The sequence below is a fragment of the Lepidochelys olivacea genome (genome assembly GCF_965140295.1).
Source record: "Lepidochelys olivacea isolate rLepOli2 genome assembly, chromosome: 4".
NCBI classification, from domain to species: domain Eukaryota; kingdom Metazoa; phylum Chordata; order Testudines; family Cheloniidae; genus Lepidochelys; species Lepidochelys olivacea.
Window position 1 is genome coordinate 112,895,056 of NC_140414.1, and position 26,549 is coordinate 112,921,604.

General features: G+C 40.1%; 1 protein-coding gene across 2 annotated transcripts in view; it reads right to left on the bottom strand.

Moving 5' to 3' along the window:
• The window catches only part of TBC1D19 (TBC1 domain family member 19), a 112,318-nt gene that overhangs the window by 61,254 nt on the left and 24,515 nt on the right, over positions 1-26,549 (bottom strand). For both annotated transcript variants that reach the window (XM_084626596.1, XM_084626595.1), the window contains exons 5-10: positions 12,177-12,251; positions 11,020-11,083; positions 9,925-9,971; positions 4,853-4,963; positions 1,865-1,937; positions 936-974 (exon numbers count right to left, since the gene is read on the bottom strand). In XM_084626596.1, coding sequence (XP_084482722.1) covers positions 936-974; positions 1,865-1,937; positions 4,853-4,963; positions 9,925-9,971; positions 11,020-11,083; positions 12,177-12,251 — 409 coding nt within the window. The remainder of the gene's footprint in view (positions 1-935; positions 975-1,864; positions 1,938-4,852; positions 4,964-9,924; positions 9,972-11,019; positions 11,084-12,176; positions 12,252-26,549) is intronic.

Here is a 26,549-nt window from a genome sequence, read left to right on the forward strand (position 1 = left end):
CTATTTATCTGGCAGCTATTGGTAGATGTAAAACGCTAGGTTTTCTACCTTTATACGAACATCCATGGAATTATCCAGGGTGCTTTGTGTTACCATGGGTGAAATATTAAAATATTTCAGGAATGACTATTTGAAGAAGACAGATGTGACGAAGTGGGACTCTTCTTAATGTTTCCTCTGAATAGTGTGGGGGTGCCTCAGTTTCCCCTAGGCAGTTCTTAAGTATCTAGGTGGTGGGGTAAGGGTGTATGATCATTGCAGAGCCCTAGAGGGCCGGTGTGTGCAGGAGTCTGGACACAGAGAATGGGCGACACCCTGTTTCCTGGCAACTGATGGCCTGGGCCCTTCCCCCCTGCGAGGTGAGAGCTAAAGGGTTGGAGAACAAAGGAATCAGGTGACCACCTGGCCCGGGAAAGGAACAAAGCCCAGAGGAGGAGGGGCTGGAGGGAGTTTCAGTTTGGGGCTGGCTGGGACATGGAGTGAAGTGCAGACGTGGTCGTCTGGCTCACTGCCCCCCAAAATGGACCCAGCTGAGGGGTCCCGTTCTCTGCACCTGCAAGCTCTGTTTTAGACCATGTTCCTGTCGTCTAATAAACCTTCTGTTTTACTGGCTGGCTGAGAGTCCCGTCTGACTGCGAAGTTGGGGTGCAGGACCCTCTGGCTTCCCCAGGAGCCCCACCTGAGTGGACTCGCTGGGGGGAAGCGCACGGAGGGGCAGAGGATGCTGAATGCTCCGAGGTCAGACCCAGGAAGGTGGAAGCTGTGTGAGCTGTGTGTCCTGAAGACAGGCTGCTCACAGAAAGGCGACTACCCCAGAGTCCTGACTGGCTTCATGGGGAGCAGTTCCAGAGCATCGCCCAGGGACTCCGTGACAACAGTTATTTAGGATATTCCTAATTCCTCACAGTTTATTACAACTGAAATCAAATCCTTACCTGTCTGCCCAACACGTACATGTTCATTTTCAAAGAGTTCTAAAAATATAATGAAGGATGAATAAAATCCAAAAATAATGAAGAAAGAATTGACAAAAATACTTCAGCTATTAGTGTGGCAACATTTTGTATTTTTGACTAACAGAAGATTAATTTTGATGCCTGCAAAGCATATATGTCTGCAGATTAATACACATCATATTTAACCAATATTTTTACTGCTAATGTTACTATAATTAAAATAGCATCAGCAGCAATATTCTTCTGTAATTTAGACTGAAGGATAGAAATAAAAAAAAAAATACACACAACACCTTTAATCAGAACATTTTCCACTTCAAATGTCTCTCTATATCCTATAATTTTCCATTCTTTGAGACCCTAGAGTTGTTTCTACAGAAATAATAGTGTGCATACAAGAAATAAACCACCATTATGTATTATTTAAACCACAGAATATTAACACACAATTTTTTCTGTAATATTTTCTAGAGCATGGACATCAAAAAGGTGCCTCTGTATTTTCCTAATAATCCTGTGGTGTCACAGCTGCACAACTGTGTTACTCAAAGCAGTTTTGATTTGAAACTTGAGACTTTCTAAAAATATATATATATATATTTTTGAGACACAGGCCTGATCCTGAAAAGGGTTTAAACACCTGAAGCTCCATCTGAAATCAACAAGAATTGCAAGCACTCCACATCTTTCAAATCAAGCTCTTCACATTTGCAATGTTATCCACTACCAGTTCAAATATGTTCAACTTTATTCACATGAGAACCATTGGAGTTATAGCTGTGGTACAAATACTTATGAATATTATCAAAAAGTTATACAAGTTACTTTTCAATTACACAGTATTCCATAAAAACATACTTTAATCATTACTGTTCTAATTAAATTATTAAAGCAGAGCACACACTAACCTGGAGGCACTTGTGTGGAATCATCAATACCCAGCTGTCCTGTATTCAAGCCTAGCTCACTGAAATAGTCTCTCTGAAAAAAATACAAATAGAGAATTAAAAGCATATTATGAAGAGCTCGCAGAGAGAGTTTCCTTCTTTAAAAGTTTATTTAAAAAAAAATCCTTGAATTAAATGTATCGTTATATCCTACAAACTAACAAACTTTATCACGTATGAAGTAAATGATTTTAAAAGAAAGAATAAGAATCAGTACAAGATTTTTCTAAGACAGAAAAACAGTTTGACTTACACACCCTGATTCTCACCTACGTGTGAGCTTAACTCAGACAAAACAGACGGAAGCTGCAGGGAGCCGATTATGGCTCCCTGATTTACTGCTCTGGGTGCAAGTTAGGGTCACCCAGGGGAAGCCCTAACTCTCTCCACTAGCATAACGTCCCTCGAGAGCCTTGTGTGTGTGGAGAATCAGGTGCAGCAGAGATCACAGAATCATAGAATATCAGGGTTGGAAGGGACCTCAGGAGGTCATTTAGTCCAACCCCCTGCTCAAAGCAGGACCAATCCCCAATTTTTGCCCCAGATCCCTAAATGGCCCCCCAAGGATTGAACTCACAACCCTGGGTTTAGCAGGCCAATGTTCAAACCACCGAGCTATCCCTCTGATCAACCACATCCCCTTTCCTCCCTGTCTGGCCTACATCCTGTCCCCAGAATGCAGCTGACACACACTATCCTTCCTAAGGTTGCCAGGCATCCGGTTTTTGACTGGAATGCTCGGTCAAAAGAGGACCCTGGCAGTTCAGATCAGCACTGTTGACCAGGCCATTAAAAGTCCAGTCAGCAGCACAGTGGGTTAAGGCAGGCTCCCTGCCAGTCCTGGCTCTGCGTGGCTCCCAGAAGTGCCCGGCATTAACCTGCAGCCTCTAGGCGCAGAGGCGGCCAGGGAGGCTTCGTGCACAGTCCCCGACCCGAGCGCTGGCTCTGCAGTTCCCACTGGCGGGAGCCACCTGAGCTAAGTGCCCCCAAGCCTCCTCCTACATCCCAACCCCTTGCCCCAGCCCTGAGCTCCCTCCTGAAGCTCACACCACACGTCCCCTCCCACACCCCAAACCCCATCCAAGCCCTGAGCCCCGTTCTGCACCCAAACTCCCTCCCAGAGCCCGCATCCGCTCCTGCGCTCCGAATCCCTCGGCCCCAGCCCGGAGCCCCCTCCTGTACCTCAAATGCCTCATCTCCAGCCCCACCCCAGAGCCTGTACCCCTAGGCATAGCCCGCACCCCCTCCCATACCACCAACCCCCTGCCCCAGCGTGGTGAAAATGAGCAAGTGACCAAAGGTGGGGGAAAAGTGAGCTCTAGAGGGAGGTGGGATGGCGTGAGTGGGGGGGAAGGGCCTTCGAAAAGGGGCAGGGCAAGGGTGGGGCCTCAGGGAAGGGGTGGGGGGAAGGTGTTCGGTTTTCTGCAATCAGAAAGTTGGCAACCCTAATCCTTCCCCATGGGGGTGGAGGGCAGAAACAGGGAATGGCTTGTATAGTTGGTGTCAGAGCCACTTTCACTCGCTGTATGCTAGCAGAGAGTTCTCCTGCACAGACTGACTATGTCTAGTCACAGTAATACCATTTTGAACTCTTTATGCTTACATGGCACAAAGTGGCCTTACAAACTGGTCCACAGTATTTGCTTCCAAAATCACCATCACTTAACATTTCTACTTACCCTCCTTCACAATATAAGAGCAAAAAGGACATCCAATGAAATGGAAAGGCAAATTTGAAACTGATAAAAGGTAATCATTTTTTTATTTTTATTTTACACAATGAATAATAAACCTATGGAACCAGAGTAGATGGATATAAATCAAATAAAATCAAATCAATTATTTAAATCATCAAGCTTTAAATAATAGATTTTAAGCATGTATTTACATTTTTTCCTAAAGAAAGGTTGATCCTTATTAGTTGGTAACCATTAAAGCACGTTGACTTATATTTAGTTGTAACAACTTTATACTAAATTTGTGGCTTCTTTTTGATCAAGAGAATACACTACATCTATACAAATTTATTAAAGCAATTAATTTAAGCAGTTTAATTTTTTACTTGTGTCTTGTATCAAGCTCAATAGAGTTGGAAATTCAAATAAATTAAAAATATACAAAAAAAAGCATTTTAGTTTCTTTTATTAAATAAAACTAACTTTTTTTCTCATCAAAACATGTTTTGCATTTCAAACAAATGAACATTTATTAAACAAAAAGAAGCAATAACTGTATTTGAATTGAACTAACTGTTGTTTCTGGTCACCATGTCCTTCAAGATTTTAAAACTAGAAGATCTCATCCTCCTCTCACACATGTACTACTTAATATTTATTTAAATGTATTTAAATTAAATTAGTTTGATAGATATTATTCGTAGTTCAGGTCTTAGCATAGATTGTCAATTGAAAATTAAATTTTAAAATCAGCTTTTTAAATTTAACCTGTATTTAAATTTAGATTTAAATAAAAAAATCTGATTTTTTATTTTTATTTTTAAAAATCATTGATTTTTGGCCACCCTGTGTGGAACTCATTGCCACCAGGTGTAACTGAGGGTAAGAGTGTAGAGGGATTCAGAAAAGGAGTAGTCATTTAACAGATAATATAAACATTCACAGTTACATTAGGTAAGAAAATATACTGCCATGTTTCAAGGTGCAAATCAACCACTAACTAATTGGGGTAAGAGGAAACATCCCTTTTTCAATTCTGTATTTCTTTTTCATTAAAAAGTTCCTTTAATAAATCTTTTCTATATGTTACATTTTATTTACTGACCTATTGTACATCCTTACTCATGTCTTTTAAAAACAAACCTATTAACTAATTAAGATTCCTTTTTATTGCCTAGTATATTATTGATTAGTCAATATATAATAGAACATAAGAACCAATATAATATAATATAATATAATAGAACATAAGAACAAATACAACTACACTTACCAGTTCAGGGATATCTTTAACTTTCAGAGGAACCTGAATTAGACCGAGGTGATTTTTTAAACTAGGCTGATCCCCATTTTCATAATTTGGGTTGCGAAGATTCATCAGTACCTTTTAAAAAATAATACAATCTGTCATTCCCTGTGCATATACCTACACATGAGATTGTGGCCCAACAGTATCAGTGTCACAAATTGTGCTTTGACACAAACGTAGTGCTATCTCCTGCAGCATTGCAACTCCCAGGTGAAGGCCGAAATTTTCAAAAGCAATTAGTAATTTTGGGCAGTCAACTTCAAAATCCATAAAGGGATCTGATTTTGAGAAAGTGCTTAGCTCCCACTCTGAAAACTGAAATTGAGGCACTGAAAAATCACCCATCATTTTTGAACATTTAGGCCATACTCTATGTCCTAATTAACACTAGCTTCCCTATCAAACAGTACCTGAAAGCTAATAGTACTTTTCTCAATGGCTCTGAATTCTAGGATATTGATCTGCACTCTTTTATTTTAAAAAGAGCTATTCTATTAGTGTTTTGATACCCAGTGCCCTAGGTATTCTGCAATTCCACTGCGAAACAGTTTGCCACAGAATTCACCTCTTGCCACAGAATTGTGGCCCAGAATCTCAACTTCCAGTTTTTAAAAAGATATTTCTAGTCCTTATGGTAACGATTGTAACACTAAACACTTAAAACAAGAGCAAACTGATGAGTGCCTGAGTCTACAGGGTCTGAAATCATAGCTTTGACAGCTGTAAACTGCCCTATTCATCTCAGTCACGATCCCATATATTCTGTAAAGAGGAGGACTCCTTGTGGCACCTTAGAGACTAATTTCAGAGTAACAGCCGAGTTAGTCTGTATTCGCAAAAAGAAAAGGAGTACTTGTGGCACCTTAGAGACTAACCAATTTATTTGAGCATGAGCTTTCGTGAGCTACAGCTCACTTCATCGGATGCATACTGTGGAAACTACAGAAGACATTATATACACAGAGACCATGAAACAATACCTCCTCCCACCCCACTCTCCTGCTGGTAATAGCTTATCTAAAGTGATCATCAAGTTGGGCCATTTCCAGCACAAATCCAGGTTTTCTCACCCTCCCCCCCCACACACACACAAACTCACTCTCCTGCTGGCAATAGCTCATCCAAACTGACCACTCTCCTTACAATGTGCATGATAATCAAGGTGGGCCATTTCCAGCATAAATCCAAGTTTAACCAGAACGTCGGGGGGGGGGGGGGGGGCTGGGGGGGGGTAGAAAAAAACAAGGGGAAATAGGCTACCTTGCATAATGACTTAGCCACTCCCAGTCTCTATTTAAGCCTAAATTAATAGTATCCAATTTGCAAATGAATTCCAATTCAGCAGTTTCTCGCTGGAGTCTGGATTTGAAGTTTTTTTGTTGTAAGATAGCGACCTTCATGTCTGTGATTGCGTGACCAGAGAGATTGAAGTGTTCTCCGACTGGTTTATGAATGTTATAATTCTTGACATCTGATTTGTGTCCATTTATTCTTTTACGTAGAGATTGTCCAGTTTGACCAACGTACATGGCAGAGGGGCACTGCTGGCACATGATGGCATATATCACATTGGTGGATGTGCAGGTGAATGAGCCTCTGATAGTGTGGCTGATGTTATTAGGCCCTTTGATGGTGTCCCCTGAATAGATATGTGGGCACAGTTGGCAACGGGCTTTGTTGCAAGGATAGGTTCCTGGGTTAGTGGTTCTGTTGTGTGGTATGTGGTTGCTGGTGAGTATTTGCTTCAGGTTGGGGGGCTGTCTGTAGGCAAGGACTGGCCTGTCTCCCAAGATTTGTGAGAGTTTTGGGTCATCCTTCAGGATAGGTAGTAGATCCTTAATAATGTGTTGGAGGGGTTTTAGTTGGGGGCTGAAGGTGACGGCTAGTGGCGTTCTGTTATTTTCTTTGTTAGGCCTGTCCTGTAGTAGGTGACTTCTGGGAACTCTTCTGGCTCTATCAATCTGTTTCTTCACTTCCGCAGGTGGGTACTGTAGTTGTAAGAATGCTTGATAGAGATCTTGTAGGTGTTTGTCTTTGTCTGAGGGGTTGGAGCAAATGCGGTTGTATCGCAGAGCTTGGCTGTAGACGATGGATCGTGTGGTGTGTCAGGGTGAAAGCTGGAGGCATGTAGGTAGGAATAGCGGTCAGTAGGTTTCCGGTATAGGGTGGTGTTTATGTGACCATTGTTTATTAGCACTGTAGTGTCCAGGAAGTGGATCTCTTGTGTGGACTGGACCAGGCTGAGGTTGATGGTGGGATAGAAATCGTTGAAATCATGGTGGAATTCCTCAAGGGCTTCTTTTCCATGGGTCCAGATGAGAAGATGTCATCAATATAGCGCAAGTAGAGTAGGGGCGTTAGGGGACGAGAGCTGAGGAAGCTTTGTTCTAAGTCAACCATAAAAATGTTGGCATACTGTGGGGCCATGCGGGTACCCACAGCAGTGCCGTTGATCTGAAGGTATACATTGTCCCCAAATGTAAAATAGTTATGGGTAAGGACAAAGTCACAAAGTTCAGCCACCAGGTTAGCCGTGACATTATCGTGGATAGTGTTCTTGACGGCTTGTAGTCCATCTTTGTGTGGAATGTTGGTGTAGAGGGCTTCTACATCCATAGTGGCCAAGATGGTGTTATCAGGAAGATCACCGATGGATTGTAGTTTCCTCAGGAAGTCAGTGGTGTCTCGAAGGTAGCTGGGAGTGCTGGTAGCGTAGGGCCTGAGGAGGGAGTCTACATAGCCAGACAATCCTGCTGTCAGGGTGCCAATGCCTGAGATGATGGGGTGCCCAGGATTTCCAGGTTTATGGATCTTGGGTAGTAGATAGAATATCCCAGGTCGGGGTTCCAGGGGTGTGTCTAACAAATTTATTTGGGCATAAGCTTTCATGGGCTATAACCCACTTCATTTAAAAACTACTTGCTTACAAAATCTGACAAACATACAAAAAAGTGTCACAGCACACTATTACTGACAAATTGCTTACTTTCTCATTTTGTCTGTGAAACTTTAGTTTGTACTGACTTTGCTAGTGCTTTTTATGTAGCCTGTTATAAAATTAGGCAAATATCTAGATGAGCTGATGTACCCCCTGGAAGACCTCTGTGTACCCCCAGGGGTATACATACCCCTGGTTGAGAACCAGTGCTATAAGGAAATTCCTCCTTAAAATCCTATATCTGCAACCCTCATTCATCTGATTAATCCAAATTCACGTGACTAGTCCCTCTTGACTTATATGGGACTACTCTCAGGGTCAGGCCCTAAATTAATACATTAACATGAGAAATGACACACCATGGGACATGAGGGGAAAAGGAAAGAATAACAGAAAACAAGAGGAAAATAAACACTACTTTATAAATATTTAAAATAAGGTCAAAATACAAGCCAGATATAATAAGATTGAATTACAGATAAGTATTACATTTATAATTAGCACAACTATGACATCCAGAAGCCCTTAAATGTAAGAAATTTATAGTTTGGTATTACCAATTAGACAAAGAACAACATGTTACATTAATCTTACTTGCGTATGTAAATTAGAATACTTCACTTTTAACATTCACAGTTCCAAAGAATGACAGTTCATATTTATCCAAGCAAAAGTTACAAGTATGCTACATCTCATACCACTGCAAAAGACACTCCATTAAATTTATAAATCATTTTAAATACTAAATTTGCTGATTATGATTCATATTGCTGTGTTTGTCTTTTAAATTTAATTTTGTAAATTAACAGACTATTTCTATGCTCCCTACCTACATTATCCAAGGTTCTAGATAAATTTGTTTAATCAACAGCTGACAGAGTATTATACAGCCATTGATTTTTTTTAATTGTATTTTCATAAGCAATAGCATTCTACATATTGCCATTATTAACAAGTCACCAGCGATCTCTATTGTGCAACAGACCCTTGACATAATTTTAATTACGGCCTTCAGTATTATTAACTATACAAAAGAACAAGTAAAAACTGAGCAATTCTGGCCTTAAAGATTTAGCAGTAAGCTAGTTTTATCTTCAACTTTTAGTTTTGGTCACAGACAAAAGCCTCAAGTATTTCCAGCTATGAGGAGACTCCCCATCTTCGGTTCTGTATTACGTTCTGTTTTATAAAATTATTTGAATAATCTTTGTAGATGGTCTAGAATTTCATCTTTACATGACGCTGTTATTTACCACAGTGAACCTACTTCAAGTAATATTACACCAATCTGCAATTGGAAATTAATAATGAAATAAGCAACGTAACTGTTCATGTTAATAAAGTGACGAGAGTTAGTCCCACGGGATTCTTCCTGTAACATTTCAGAGAATTAGGAGGCTTTCTATTATAGGCACAATAAAAAGGAATTTTTTTTAAAAGGATGAACCAGCAATCTCTGTAAGTGCAATTCAGCATGATTCCCCTTCCATGCATCCATAAGGTTAGGTTGTCAAAGCAACAGAGACTCTGTTCACATTCGAAAGGCCACTTTACAATAGAAAAATGTTAGAAATTTATTTATTTTGATACAAGCTTAAATTCTCAGGCAAAGAGCACTAAAGTAACAAACACCCTATTTCAGGGACACCTGAAATTATCTGATGTGCATGACTTCCTATTGCCTCGAAGTCCTGATTAGTATGCCAAGTTAAACATTTTGAGCTGACATTTTTCTATACAAGAAGCTCCTTTGCTTAACAGGAATTGAAAAAGTTTCAAGTTTTAAGAATCACCAATATGAGGTGAAATGTAATTCACTAGCAGTTAAAAGTTAATCTTATCAGCCGTTTAGATATGATAATTTCTTATAGATTTAGAAAAAGATAGAAATGTACCATCAATTCTTTAAAGCAGTTTTGTACCTGATTATTTAATGGACAATGATTTGTGTGTTGATTCAGTTTACCCTATTTAGAAGAAAATTAATTTCAATTTCCTATCAATCTGTTGAAGACTTACCATGCACAGGTCCCACTTTACATAACTAACTATAACAGATGTAAATCAATGGCTGGTTAGTTATTTCATCAATACTTACCTCAAGAAAATCTTTAGGTGCATAAACAGGTCGGAAGAGACTTAGATCTGAAATTAACAGGATTTAAAAAATGCTTTATTTAAATTAAAATTTTATAAAGATTTGCAATATATATGAAGTTTTTTCCAATTCTGACACAATGTAACTGTCCCTATAATACATCATGACTATGAAATTTTATGAACAGTTATACTTAAAAAGTTCACATCAATATATAAAAGAATCACTAATTGATGCCATGCACAGCAACCATAATCAGATATTTCATAAAACTGCTATTTAATGATCACTGAGTTACAAAAAGACAAATTGGTGCAATATAAAAGATCCCTGTTATTCAGCCAACTCCACAATAAAATGGAAGCACAAAGGATATACTTTGAGTGTTCTTAAATTGTATAAGTTTAAACAGCTTCAAATCCAATGTGAAGTAAAAATACACCGTCACTTTATTTTCTTCTGCCCCCGGCAGTACATCTATACATTAATGCATCATGAAACTGCTGTTCAGACCATGAAAATTTCCAAGTCATTATCCAGTCTTATTCACAGTATAAGACAATACATGTATTTGCGGCTTGCAAGCTTGCTCCAAGCCCTGGTTGATCCAAACAGGGGATCATTAGCTATGAAACTGTACATAATGTAATTCCTATATATTGATTAGCTGTGTCACTTTTAGCTGTTGAAAAAATACATTATGTGAGTAAGAGAAAATTGTTAAGGATTAAATGACACAAAAAGTAAACACTATGATGTTTTTCTTTCAATTAGTGCACTGCTCCCATTACTACTACTAACTTAAAGGTACCTGTCCACATTCTCTAGGTATTAGTATGTAAGAGAATATATCTACAGACTGCAGGTGTAGATTCAAAAATCCAAACAATAACTCTTCAAATAAATAAATAATACAGCGAATAGGTATTTGTGAGCTACCAAGCACTGAAAACTAGGGAAAAAACAAAACAAAACACAAAACAGGAACTAGTTGCCTTTACAACGGATACTACTTTAATCCCTGACTGATAAATAAGGAGATAAATATGCATTTGCTTTGCTTCTATATAAAAAGACACATTTTATTTAACATACCTGGCTCATCAGTTCCCATTTCATTCCATTTATTAAGAAGTTCTTTTTGCTCTCCAATAGGTCTCTGTAAGTCATAAGAAAAGAAATTGTCTTTTTTAATTAATCAGCTAAAAATCTAAAATAAACCCATCTCCTGTATGGATGAAAATTAGTCTTTTAAAAAAATAGCATGCACTAGAATTTTATTTCTCTCTTCGTAAGTTAGCATCAGCCTTAGGCCATATTCTCTCTATTGCACCAAATCCAAGTAGGGATTGGAATCCCCCTCCTCATGCCATGGGGTAGTTATGGCACACTATCGGCTATTGAACCCTTAGCTAAGTTTAGCTGGCAGTTCCATGTATCTGAGGATCCACCCTGCACCACCCATGTGCTGCCACCAAATTCCCTCTTCAAGCTTCCAGAAGCCCGGAAGAGTATAGCTCAGTTGCACAAAAGGGGAGTAGATTCCCCTGCGTTTCTTTCTCTGTTCCTCCCCACAGCTTTGTCCTCTGCCTTGTACAATAAACCACAGCAGTTCTGCCAGCTACCAGGCTTTAGGGGAGAGGGACAGGGAAGATTTGCCCTATAATACATACTTGCCAATTCTGTTCTGTTTATGTTTCAAATCTCTGTAAGTTAATAAAGATGCCAGTGACGAATGGATGACAAAGGGAAGTGATGATAGTGGAATACTGAGCCTTTCACTCCAAGGTCACAAGTTCAACTCTGGTCCCAATCAGCCATGAAAGAGTGTCAATGTTGGTTGTTCAGTGGCCAATGTGAAGTGAGTCAGTGGTCTCAATCCAGTCTGTGTGTACTACTGTCCACACATCATAAAACTATCAATTGGCTCCTCAGTACAGTATTCCCAGCAGAGGCCAACGATTGCAACAGCAAGAGAAAGACCTACCAACACCCTTCATTACCAAGGTGGTCCTTCCAGAGTACAATGGAGGCACACCGGTGGGGATACTCTCACACTACCACTTTCTCTACTATCTGTTTTTTCCCTGAAGACTTTAGGCCCTAATCCTGCAATTCCTGACATCAATGGAACTACTTATAAAGTTTGCATAAGATAAGTTTTTGCAGGATCAGGACCACAGTTTCCAAAGATGTGAATGTGGCACAAGTTCTACATTCACTTTAAAAAGTTAAGTTAATAAACACAGTACCTTTCGTGCTAATGGGACACTGAGTTCTGTACACATGCTATTTAGACTCTTCAGAATTCGCTTCTCCCAGCTTCCCTGTAACATAAACATTTTAATGAATGTAGAACTCCCCCCGCCCATTTTTATAAGCATACCACAGCCTAGTCAATGAATAACTTTAAAAGAAAAGATGACGAAAGTCACTGACATCTGCCAAAAGTTTACATGATTACTTAAAAATGTGAACAAAGGAATGATTTGTTCATTATACAATGAAAAACTTCTTTATTCAACAAAGTAACAAAGAACCAGCAAACTAAGGTTGCTCTCCAAACTGTATGTTCTCCAAAAAGCCTCTGCTTTACAGGTACTCATTCTTGGAAGGAAGGCTAGTGCTCAAGCTACCTTTTATACTGGTAGCCATGAGTTTTACATTTTAACCACAATACTGGACAAGCATGCTCAGGGAGGTGAACTGTGTAAAAACAATGCCCCCTCCACCTTTAAGACATGGAGAGAAAGTAAGTAAATATCTTTTCTCGAAAGATATTACACTAGCTACCCATTTTTAGAGAGACTAAAAAGTTCTAGGAATTTGGAATTATTGTATCTAAAGTAAGGCATAGATAGGTTTGGCAGAATTTGATTTTTTTAAATATAATTTCAGCAGATTATATTGATGTTTACTCCTAAGCATTTAAGATTTTTATCTATTTAAATTTTCACAATTGTGGGAAATTATCCGGGAGTCAGACAATAATTCCTTAATGACAGCAGACGCTGAGATTCAAAAAGTTAAAACTTTATAACCATTAAAATACCAATTGTCAACATCATATTCCAAAATATACAAAATAAACAGCCTTAAATCAAACTCTAACAAGTTCTCTAGCAGCATTTTTCTTACTTTGCCCATCAGTAAATTTCGATTATCGATGGAAATATTTTTTCATCCATTTGTGTGTGAACAGTGAAATCAGTTTATCAACATTTACCAATAAAAATCCAGTCTTTCCTATGCATAGATAAGAGTTCTCAAATGAAAGATTAAAAATAAAAGCAGGCAATACCTTAATAATGGGGAGAACAAAAAACAGCTTACGGAGGAATCAGATTCCTGTCATAAATGTAGCATATTTTCAAATTTTACATACTAGGTCAGATCCTCAGTTGGTGTAAACTGGCTTAGTTCCACTGAAATCAATAGGTCAGTGCTAATTTACATCAGCTGAGGACCAAGACAATAAGGTTCAGTAATACTGTGACAGCACTCAATTTATTTATATTTGATTTGTATTAGTTTACTGGAAAATTAGTTACTTTCTTTCTTCTCTGCCCCCTAATGTATTTCAAATGTTGTTTATCTTGATAATGTTTTATCTTGATGTTACAGCAATATTGCATATGAGCAATTTCACTGAGGATATACCCAAATTAGGGATTTTAACATTCTCTGTATTCTCCTAGAAGCTGATTCAAACCCTACTCAAGTAAATGGAACCCTACTCCCATTAACTTCACTGGCCTCTGGTTCAGGCCCCTGATTTCCATTTTGAAGAATATATTTCATTATTGTTTATTATTTGTATTCTGCAGCACCCACAGCTTTTGTCCACACACATGAAAACAAAGGCCCGGCCTCAAAGATCTTTCAATTTAAGATGACAAGCAACACATGAAGGATGGGGGGGAATGGATAAAACATACATATATAAAATCAAAGTTTTGGTTTTTTTTAAAATCCATAGTCTAGTTAGTGTTAACAGTATATGTGTACAAGAAAATAACCAGCTATATAAATGAACACCAATAAACCCCTCCAAATTAAACACTGGGAAAAATGTTTTTAAAACCAGTAAAATACCTCCATCCCAAAACAGACTCAATTTGTAGGCTTTAAGGACAGAAGGGGCCATTATGATAATCTAGTCTGACCTCATGAATAACACAGGACTTAGAACCTCACCCAGTAACTAGCGCATCAAGCCCACATCTTTTGTTGCTGTTCACTGCTAACAATTTGCACTTTACTTCTAGTCTAAATTTGTTTAGTCCCAGCTTCCAACCATTGGAATTCATTATGACTGTTTCTGCTAGCTTAAAGAGATATCTACTATCAGAAATCTTTTTCCTAGGTAGGTACTTACAGACCATGATTGAGTCACCTTTTAACGTTCTCTTGGATAAACTACATAGACTGAGTTTCTCAAGTCTCTCACTCTAACGCAGGTTTTCCCAACTTGAAATCATTCTTGTAACTCTTTTATGAATGCTTCCCAATTTGTCAACATTCTTTTTGAAGTGTGGATACCAGAATTGGACAATGTATTCTAGTAATGATGTCATTAATGTCAAATGCAGAGGTAATACCACCTCCCCCTTAGCTGCAGAACTACACTGGGAATTTATGCTCAAGTATATATCTACCATGACTCCTATGTCCATTTCAGCATCCATACATGCATTCCATGATACCATGCATTCCATCTTGTAAGTGTGACATACATTCTTTCCAACTACATGGAAGTTCTTGAGTTTTGTTGCATTTCTTACTGAAAACCTAAAATTCACATCTATGCAAACCTAGATGTTACTTAAGGATACAGACACTCTCACATGCAGCAAAGGCTGTCTTTACACAATGCCTAGAAGTCTTCAGTCCTTAACTGTTCAAGTTACTCTCCTCCAGGAATTTGAATCTGCTAAGTGCTGTTGTAACTTTCAGCATCTTGGCCAACACCATGGATTCAACAAGGACCTCCAGAGCTAAAAAGCATGAGTCTACAGCTTGAGCTAAAAATAGTTAGACTGTGTAGCTGGGGGCTATACAGACCCACATTGTCTGTTCATCAGGCACAGAGGGGATGCACTACATTCACTAACCAGTGGGAATTTCTACAGCTGGAATGGTGGGAGTTGGGTGCTAAGTCATACAGCTTATCAGACTGAGCCTTAACTATGGCGGACATTCATGGGCAGGGGGGAAGAAAAGAAGAGGTGGCTTGGCTTATCTTAGCTCCTATTCTCTCTCTCCACTAGTTTCTTTCTCAGGCCAGTATGCAGGAAGAGGGTCTGGTTATACTGACATATAAATAAGTATCAACATAATTTGTCCTTGTGCAGAAGGTTTCAAAACTACTGCATCAACAAAACTGAAAAGAAGAACTACCACCTGTCACAATGCAGCCACTATACCCACAATGCTTGGAGTCCTAAGTAAGCTTTCCTGGCTCAACAAACACTGCACCGAGATCATCAGAACCACCCACCCTGTCTTTTGGAAAAAGTTCCACAAAACCCACATGCCATGCAGGTTATCCCTTGTACCCACAGCCAGTTTTGGCTCATCAGATATGCTAAAGTCAGGTTTGTTGCTTGTAAAAGGCTCAAGAACATTCCAAAGAGAGGGGAGGAAGACAGACTAGAAAGACAACGAGGAGTCCAGTGGCACCTTAAAGACTAACAGATTTATTTGGGCATAAGCTTTCATGAATAAAAACCCCACTTCTTCAGATGCTGACTAGAAAGAAAATTGATCACCTTTGCTGTACACATTACTGTTTCTAGGAGGCTCCACTGTGCCTCACCAGTGTGTTGGCACCAGAGTAGAAATATAAGTGATGCTCCACAGATCTCTTCAGTGTCTCAGTGCTACACTTCAACTCTGCCATTTCAACTTTTCAGCATATTCAAAGAAGTAATTTGAGTCGATCAAGCTGAAACTGAGAACTTTTAAATAGTTTCAGAGAATAGTCATCCCAAAGAAGAGAAAATTTCACTTGTTGGAAGCCTTCCTGTATTCATTAGAGACCTATCACAGATACATTGTTTCAGACCTATAGAAAGCATTGAGGATATGAAGAGCAGCAAAAAAGTGCTCTTCTTGGCTCAATGAATTATCCTCAAATAGATTTCTTAGCTAATGAAGTCAGGATCTTCCCCCAGGCAGAAGAGAACAGCAATTATGTTTGCTGTTCATAGACACCGCTGGGTATATCACAGCTCTGCTTAAAGCTGCTTTGACTGAGTTTTTGACATTTTCTTGTCTCCAACTACACACTTAAAACAAAAAAGACAGGAACATTAACAGTAAATCTCTCCGATAGAAAAAAGATCAGGAAGAGAAAAAACCCTCTTTTGTGAAAATTTTGTCATAACAAAGGGTATGTTTTCACTGCAGAGTTAACTCAGATGATCAGAATCTGAGTTAGTCTAGCTCAGGTGCAAGAAGCCACACTGAAAGGCCATACTCAAGTTACTGTGTTCTCACTGATGCCACACTCACCCAGATTAGATGGTGTTCCTAAGACTTCTGGGGCGTATCCCATGGTTCTTAGTGCTACTGTAAGCTGAGCCGCTGTATGGTTCTTTTCCAATGAATTGTGGGAGAACTAGTCTGTCCCTCTGGGCATCGAGAAATTGTGGGAAGGCACTGGAGGACTACCAGCACTCAAGTGGTTTAGCCTACAACCTCACTGCAGCCTGAGCGAAAGCAGCATGTGAGCTCTAGCCCAGTGGCTCTCAGTCTTTTCCAGACTACTGTACTCCTTTCAGGACTCTGATTTGTCTTGCGTACCCCAAGTTTCATCTCACTTAAAAACTACTTGCTTACAAAATCAGACATAAAAATACAAAAGTGTCACATTATTACTGAAAAATTGCTTACTTTCTCATTTTTACCATATAATTATAAAATAAAGCAATTAGAATATAAATATTGTACTTACATTTCAGTGTATAGTATACAGAGCAATATAAACAAGTCATTGTCTATATGGAATTTTAATTTGTGCCGACTTCACTAGTTCTTTTTATGCAGCCTGTTGTAAGATTAGGCAAATATCTAGATGAGCTGATATACCCCTGGAAGACATCTTCGTACCCCTCGGGATACGCATACTCTTGCTTGAGAGCCACTACTCTAGCCTATAACCCCAGCTGATCCAGCTAGTCCACGTTGAAAGAACCACCAAACTTGGATTGGTGCATTTTGTGTGTGGATGGAAGCCAGGTTAGGGGCAACACCCAAGTAAGAGCCTGAGTTAGACATACATTGAAGACTTAATCAAAGACATCCACCAGTTAGGGCAAGTGCTAGGCAAAACTCTCACACTGTCAAAGCAGCAAGTTCTGCAGCCATCCACAGTAATTAGAAATAGAATGCAAAATACTTTACCCCACTAAAATGTTTTCAAAACAGCAGATAGGGCTTCAAAAATCATTTTGCTGATGGGCAGCAAGAATCTCAGATGAGTTCCATCAATCTTTGCAGAAATTTAGCTTTAATTTAAAAAATTCTAGTAATTATGACTGCAAAGATAATTTTTAAAATGTGAACTGAATGTAAACCAATGCAGTGCTGTCTTCCTCAGGATGCAGAAAACTCTCAATGGCTCTGCTGCAACTCAAAACTCCCTCTACATGTTCTTTTCATGATTGCTCATTATTAGAAAGCATCTGGTAATAGCCATGGTAGGAGACTGAATACTTGACTAGATGGAACACTGGTCTGAGCCTGTATGGCAATTCCTATATTCTTTCAGTCTAAAGATGAGAGAAAATAATGTTGAGAATTGTTTAAAATTAATTTTCTGTCCTGAATTTTTTTTTAAAAAAAATGTATCTTAGCTGACAGTTCAAAGAGTAGATGTAGAACTCCAGTTTACTTTAAAACTGTAAAGATTCTGGAACAGTTTTCTATGGGCTCTTTAATGAGTGGTTAGTGGACACAGGATTTTGATTTGAAGGAAGTTCCTTCAGCTTTGACCATTTCTGATCATTTCCCAAAAGCTGAGAAATAAAAATCAAAGACAGAGGAAGAGTTCTTATAAAGTAGCCTTTCTGAATTATTTCTAGTTACATCATTTGTAAAGGTGGCCAAAGATCTGAAGAAATTATTTATCCTTTGGCTGGAGAAGAACTTCCTGAATGTGACATTAGCGAAGGGCTTTCTAGAAAAGCAAGAGTTAAAAATCCCTAGATTGCTTTCAGGGTTCTTTACAGGAGATGGAAGCCTGATTAGGAAAGAGTTTAGATAGCATTCATCAATCCTAAAGTGCCTCCTTTAAAGACTACCAAAAAATGCAGTCTCCTCAGAGTGGACCAGAATAAGATTATTCAGCAGGAGAAATCAGTATTCAGGGCTTTGCAGAATCAAAACATGCTGTGAAGAAGTTTTTACTATTCCTAACACCAGTTCTACAAGCAAGAAATAGTAACTCTTTAGACTGCCAGAAAGGAAAAGTCAACTTTAGTAACACAGGAAAAGTTGTTAGATTTGCCTTTACGAATCCTAAACAACTTTGAGAGATTATGGTGTTTTTCTTTCAGATTCTGTTTTTCAAAGAGATTCTGAAGAAGGAAAGGCAGATTGACTTTTATGCAGATCTGCAGATGCAGCATCAGAATCTTTCATATCATTTTAGCTTTCTTTAGACAGAAAGTGAAGAGCTACTCTCAATAGTAAACACAGGCACCAACTCCGTGGGTGCTCCGGGCTGGAGCACCCCTGGAAAAAAAAAAAAAAAAAAAAAACTTGTGGGTGCTCAACACCCACTAGCCAATCATCTGTTTGGTGGCAGGCGAGATATGCTGGAGGAGGCAGAGCAGGGATGAGAAGAGGTGGAGTGAGGCAGAGGCCTTGGGGAAGGGGCAGAGTACCCACCCAGAAAAATGAAAGTCAGTGCCTGTGGTAGTGAAGGATTTTTGCTTTATATGCTTTGGGTTTTGGTTTTGTTTTTTTTTTAAAACTATACATTTCCTGTTGGACAACCAAGATAAGAGGAGGACTAACACGCTTTTGCTTGTATTTTATGGGTGAAAAGTCACAGACTTCAATGGGGCCAGATTTCACCACAGCTCTTTAGGCCAAGGAGCATCTCTTTCTATTCATCTGTACAGCACTTAGCACACTGGGAACCCTTTCTTGACCAGGGCCAATAAGCACTACCTCAGCATAAAAAGTAAAGATTAAAAGTATTAAATAAAATTCTAATACACTTTTCCAATCAAAGCTGTTTAAATATTGACTGCCTTCAGGATGTAAATCTTGGAAATGAGGAAAGAGGAAAAAGGGTGAGTTTGTTCATTTTGGGAGAAGATTTGTTTTCACTTCAACGAGGTCCTCAGATTTCTGAGGAGAGGTAGGATAAATGGAGTGGGAGGTAATTACATACATCCCGGTTAGGATCTCCTTCTTTCCTGGGAGAAATACAACAAAGGTGGACCACTACAAATATAAATGGGAAGGGACAAGGGCCCATGGAACAACCTATACTTAAACAATATTCTTCCTTTAGAGAAAGGCCAGCCATATTGAAACCAAATTCAGAAATAATTCCAGCCAAGAAAGGATGGTAACAAAAGAAAAAAAGCCACCAAAATTACCTAAGAATGCAAGAGGCAAGCTGATGTAGGAACTGGCAAGCTGCTCTTACCTGCAATATCAGGGGTCCTGAGAACTATTAATGGCAGACTGAAACCAAGCCCTCCTATACAACCATCAGAGGTTTCTTTAGGCAGAGGAAATTGCTTCTGTGGGTCTCAAATCCTGCAAATGACTGCCCAGAAGGCTAATTTGGTGTAAAACCTATTCCTAGCATAGAAAGGGGTAAAATGTGGAAGAAAGACTCTCCAAAAGGAATAATTCTGAAGCAGAGCAATAAGGCTACTTCAACGACAGAGATCAGCTCAACTGGGCTTACAGGTGCCAAATTATTTCAGGTGGCTACACAGTTTTCACCAGTACACCTGAACCCATAACAAGGAAAAAAGAAAAGGAGTACTTGTGGCACCTTAGAAACTAACCAATTTATTTGAGCATAAGCTTTCGTGAGCTACAGCTCACTTCATCGGATGCATCCACTGAAGTGAGCTGTAGCTCACGAAAGCTTATGCTCAAATAAATTGGTTACTCTCTAGGGTGCCACAAGTACTCCTTTTCTTTTTGCGAATACAGACTAACACGGCTGCTACTCTGAAACCTGTCATAACAAGGCACAGTCTTATTCAGCAGCTCTCCTGATGGTAGGCAAAAAGGCTTCTATTATTTTTCACAGTAACAAAAGAATTAATGGACAACTAAAAGATGATAAAATATATTTTAAAAAACAAGAGGATGAAACTGAATCCAACAGAGTGGATTCATGGTGAAGTAAGAGGAAGGGAACAGACTTTTGAGCATGTTAGTAACTGCAGGGCATCATCGAGAGAGAGAGAGAGAGTGTAATGAATTTCAGAATGTTCTACTATAGAGCAACATGTGTCAGGCAGATGCCATAAGTATGGACTAAATTAGCAAGGATTTAGCAATTACTGCTAGATAATTTTAGAAACAAAGCACTTTACTCTGGACTCCTGGATTCATAAATTCAAAATAATAATTCTAGAAAATTTAAGTGGGTCAGAAGACTTGATATAACTAGAGGAGTGTTCTTCAGCTGCTAGAAGAATCTATAAACAAACTGAAGAATACTGTAGTTTAGGAAATATTGGAAATGTAGATTTGTTTCAATTATCAATATTTCACAAGTACTGAGTCTGACTCTTTGCAGTGAATTCTACTGCAAATGAAATTTAATCACTGCAAGGCTAGAATACTTTGTATATGTTCAATATTCTACCTTTGTGTCACTGACAGGAAACGGTCTTCGGTCAACAAACACAAACATAATTATGGAAAAGACAGTATATATTAAGTGCATATACAAGGATGTTGTTTTTCTATAACCAAACAGTACTACTAAGAGAAATCTCCAAGAAAACGTTCACATCACGTTTTCTTTCTTTCTACTAAGGGCTTAACTTTACATACAATGCTACAGCAACGCAGCTCCACCAGAGCAGCTATGCCACTGCAGCACTTTAGTGAAGATGCTACTACTCTGACGGGAGAAGCTCTCCAGTCAACATAGTGCTGTCTACATGGAGGGTTAGGTCGGTATAATGTTGCTCAGAGGCATGGATTTTTCACACCCCTGAGTGATGTAGTTATACCAACACTGATCTGTTGTGCTGACCTGGCTTTAGTATGTATTCCTTTCCTGGAAATTTGCTTTTCTTTCAATCTTCCCCATCACTCAGAAGTGTACAATGTGTAAATATCAGCCCATTTTATAAGAATTAGAGAATGACACTGATCTGAAGAGAGAAGAATTTGATCTTTAAAAAAAAATTAATGTCTGTACTGGAAAAAATTTGAAATAATCTTAATTACTGAATCTATCCTTAGGTTCTTTCAGAATCTTTCCAATACTGATACTAAGATATTTTGGATCAAACAGGCTCTTCTTTCCAGAAATGTACATATTAGCTTTGAAATAGAGCTATATTTATTATGGTCCAAAAAAACTTTTAAAAAATTGGACCAGTTGTGAACATAGGAATCTTAATGCATTTGCAGAGAAAAAAATCAAATAGGATATATATGAAAAGCAGTATTTTTCAAATAAGGAACTTTGGTTACTGTACCAAAACACACCTTCCTACCTTAAATGTCATGTCACATTAGACAAAATCAAGATAAACATTTTAAAAAATTCATTACCTACACTACAAGAACCATTTTTAAAGTCACTAATGTTTTTCTATCATCATGGACAATGAAAATAGATTAGTGAGTGCCAGTGTTGCTTATATGGATTTTTTGTAGTCAATTTGGCTAGCTTCCAAAAATATTAGGTAAACGTGTTTGTTTTTAAGAAGTTTCCACTGGAATTCTTTATTAGTAGTAGTAGTATTTTCTTAAATTATTGAAACATTTCTAATTATAGTAGATTCTGTAAAAGCTTTGTTTGTTTGTTTTAAACAAACCCTCTATCTGGAGCCAAACTGACCTATGTCCTTTTAAATGGGCATATCAGTTATTTAAACAGTGCTCAACATATATTAGGTACTTTACATATAACTAGGAGAGCAAAGTGCCTCCCCCTCAGAGCTTACAGCATGGGTGAGGAACCTTTTATCTATCAAGCGCCATTGACCCACAGGCTCCGGGGTTGACCCCTTTTATCTATCAAGGGCCATTGACCCCTAGGCTCCGGGGTGGGTCCAGAAATGAGAGGTTCAGAGTGTGGGAGGGGGTAGGAGGTTGGGGTGCGAGAGGGGGTGAGGGGTCCGGCTGAGGGTGCGGGCTGTGAGTTGGGGCTGAGGGGTTTGGAGCAGAGGAGGAGGCTCAGGGCTAGGGCAGGGGGTTGGGGTGTGGGCTCCGGGAGGGAGTTTGGGCAGAGGGGGCTCAGGGCTGGGGTCAGGGACTGGGAGGGAGTTAGGATGCGGGAAGGGGTTCCAAGCTGGGGCAGGGGGTTGGAGAGCAGGAGGGAGTGAGGGATGTGGGCTCCTGCCAGGTGGCACTTACTTCAGGCGCTTCCCGGTCAGCAGCGCAGTGGGGCTAAGGCAGGCTCCCTGCTTGCCGTGGCTCCGCATGGCTCCCTGAAGCACCCGGCATGTCCGGCTCTTAGGTGTAGGCACAGCCAGGCACCTCTGTGCGGTGCACACTGCCCACGCGCGCCGCCCCCACAGCTCCCATTGGCCGCGGTTCCCAGCCAATGGGAACTGCATAGCCAGTGCTGGGGGTCAGGGCAGCACGCGGAACTTCCCTAATCACACCCGCACCTAGGGGCCATAGGGACAGGCTTGGGGCTTCCGGCTCATGGCACAGAGACTTGCTGCGGGCCGTATGAAATGAAGCGGCGGGCTGTAGTTTCCCACCCCTGGTGTAAAGTTTAAGACTCTGATTCTGCAAAAATAAATGCATGTACTTAACACATAAATAGGCCCATTGAGTGTATAAACCTTTGTAGGATTAGGTATTAAGGCCCTAATCCTACAAAAAGGTAAACATCCTGCAAAGTGCTCAGAGCCTTCAACTACTACTATTTAAATGAACGGGAATTAAAGACATTGAGCAACTCACAAAAAGACTGATCCAAATCCACTTAAATCAATGAAAAGATTCCCATTGACATCTGTAGGCTTCGGATCAACCCTGGAGATACTTCACACATTGCAGGACAGGGCCCTAAATGAATCACATAACAATGAAAGGGAGTGGATGGGATGCAGTAAAATATATTATGTATATGAAAAAGCAGTGATGAATAGCATGTGTATTGCTGATTCCATGATTTGTAGTTGCTTCTATTTTGTTACTGTCACCACCCAGTAACGCTTTTCCCTAAGAGGACTAGAGTTCACAGGACTTTGTCATAAGTTGCTACCTTCCTGGAACACCCTCCTTTAGCAGTTAGCAGCACAAGAAGTGTACCAGCCTCAGTTTCCCTTTCAGAGTTGTGGAAAATTGCCGGCACTACTTTGATGGGTCTCGTGCTTTCTTTTCTTGGGGAGGGTTCAGGGCACCGTTTCTCACCCCTGAACTGGGGTGTTAACTACCCCACTAGAGGAGGGGAGTGGAGAGGGAGGGACCCAGGCCCGCCCTCTACTGTGGGTCCCAGTCCAGGGGCCCTAGGGATAGCGGTAAACCACTTGAAGTAGCAGTTCCTCCCCCTGGGCTACTTCTCTCTCTTGCCCTTCAGCTTGTGGGGCTTCCTGCCCTCCCTCTGCACAAACCAGGTGTCCCTTTACCTAGGGTCTTGGTCTTCTTAGCTCACCGCAGCACTTCTCCAGACTCTCCTCTGCTTCCCTCCGAACTGCTCTCTGCTCCAACACCAATCCACTCTGCTTCGACTCCTCCAAACTGGTCTCTACTGAAACATCAATCCACTCTGCTTCAACTCCTTCCCTTGTCCTTCCCTTGCTTCAGCAGGGGGATTTTATCAGCTGACTGGCTTCAGGTGCTCTAATTGGCCTCAGGTGCTCTAATTAATCTATAGCAAACTTTCTTCCCTCTCCTGCTGCCCTCTGGCCATGCTGTATCACAGAGTCCATAAAAATCATCCAAATAGTTCTTCTGAATCTGTATATACCTCTTGCGGGGTTAAATTTTTACAAAAATTCCACACACATAAATCATAACAAAAGTCCCACAACTATAGTCCATAATTCCCCAACACAGTTCGTTGTATACACCGTTTGGACTAAGTATAGATCTGGCATCTGTCAGCTTGCTCCAGCTCTTCAATCCACCTCCAGCATCTCTTGCCACACTTCACTCCCAGTCTTCAATCCTCTCTGACCCTCCGGCTTCCGCTCTCCAGCTCAGAGAGTCAGCAGGCATTTCTCTCTGCTCATCTCAGCCTTCAACCCTCTCCAGCCTTCTGTGGCCATGGCTCTCTGACTCAGGAAGGTCATCAGGCATCTCCTTCTGCTGGCTTCCTGGCAATTCCTCATTCCTTCCAGGAAGGATCTGCAGAGAGTTTTCTTGTCCTTGCAGCTTTCCCCGGAGACCTCTTCCAGTCTCCTGATTCCCAGGCAGCTCTCCCTGCCCTTTCTTCACTGAGCCAGCAGTGATGGATTCCCCCCTCTTTGGGGTGCTGCCTTGAACTAGGGTACCACTGAGCCCGCCTGACCAACCAGTCTGGGTTACCTTTCACCCTGTAATGCTGTGACAAACTGTAGACATGCTCCCGGTCTCTCACTTTCCCTACCTGTGTGCTAGTGACACACCCAGCTGCAGAAACACACAGACACTGAAATCAGCTCTGCATGGCAAGGCTCAGCTAAGGAATTGCCCAGTACTCAATTGCACACTCCCTTTTAGAGGATAAACCCAAAATTGTACCGTCTTGAGCTGCACAGAGACCTGTACGGAGCAAGCTCATGAAATTTGCCCCCTCCCTCAATGTGGAGAGGGATATACATAGCTTTCTGCCCCAAGTTATGATTTCCACACACACAGTTTTAGACAAAACAAAACACGTTTATTAACTACAAAAGACAGATTTCAAGTGATTATAAGGGATAGCAAACAGATCAAAGCAGATTAACTAGCAAATAAACCAAACACACAATCTAAGCTCAATATATTAAAGAAACTGATTATAAGTAGCAAATCCTCACCCTAAACATTTTTAGGCAGATTGCAGAGATTCTTGAAGGCAAGCTGCACTTGCTTGCAGCTCAAAACTCCAGATATTCCTTTCACAAGACAGACTACCCTCTAGCCTTGGCTCAGCCCTTCTCCCCTAGTCCAGTCTTTTTGTTCTCAGGTGTTTCCAGCAGTCCTCTTTCTTGAGTGGGGAATCAGTGAAGAATGAACCACGATGATGTCACTCCCCTGCTTTAAATAGTTTTTGCATATGGCAGGAATCCTTTGTCTCCCAATTTGATTCCCACCCCAGTAAGTAGAAAAACACTAGTATTATCATGGAGTCCAGTACCAGGTGACATGTCCCTGCAGCCATAACTCAGAAGCTGTTTGCAGCATCTCCAGGAAGGCTTCTCAGAAAAGCTCCCCGGTGGGTGATTAGCAACTTCTAAGACCTATTGTTCTGCCTAATGGCCCTTCCCAGCCAGCCATCTAGACTGATTTCATTCTGTCTAGTGGGCACTCCACAGTGTAAACACATATATAATAGATGCATAGACAATATTCCTAACTTCAGATACAAAAATAATCCATGCATACAAATAGGATAAATCATATTCAGTAAACCATAACCTTTTCAATGATACTTCACATGACCTATCCGGCATAAAATACATCATAGTTATGCCATAATCATATCATAACAATATCTCTATGAAGAATATGGGGCGTAATGCCACACCAATTAGCTCTCACCTGCCCCTTTTCCTGACTGACTCAATCTCTGTCCTGAGGCACTCCCTCATTTATATGGCCCACATGCCCTCTCTTAAAAAACAATTAGTAGGTAGCTGACAAGTCATAGGTGTACTGGCCCTGCTCCCTCTTGAAGGACCAGCATCACCCTGTGACTGGCTTGTTGAAGAAGTGTATTTTAAGGAAGGATTTGAAGGGGATTAATTCAGGCAAGGTGTCCCAGGTATTTTAAGGAAGGATTTGAAGGGGATTAATTCAGGCAAGGTGTCCCAGGCACAGGTGTCCACATGAAAAAAAAAAAAAAAAAATCAACACAGGACTTTTCCCATGCATACTCATTCTAGAAGAGAAGCTGCCATTTCATGAGCAGAACTAAGATATGTAAAATACTAATATTTGTTATATATGCTTTCATAACAGTAACTACATCAGTGAACTCACTGGCATACACATTATGTACACATTTGTCTACCTTACAGTATTTAGTCCATACCAGGAAAAACTATTATTTTCAATGTAAGTAAATGGATGTGACAGTTTATTAATTATTTGTTGAGTGCTGGCAGTATGCTATGTATTACACAATACACAGTCTCTGTCCCAAAGACCTAACAAATAATTTAAAATACAAGACATTAAGTTAATATATACTGGAATGAACAACAATTTGACAGAATAGGTAGAACAATGACTTGTGAACATTACTACAATACATTTTA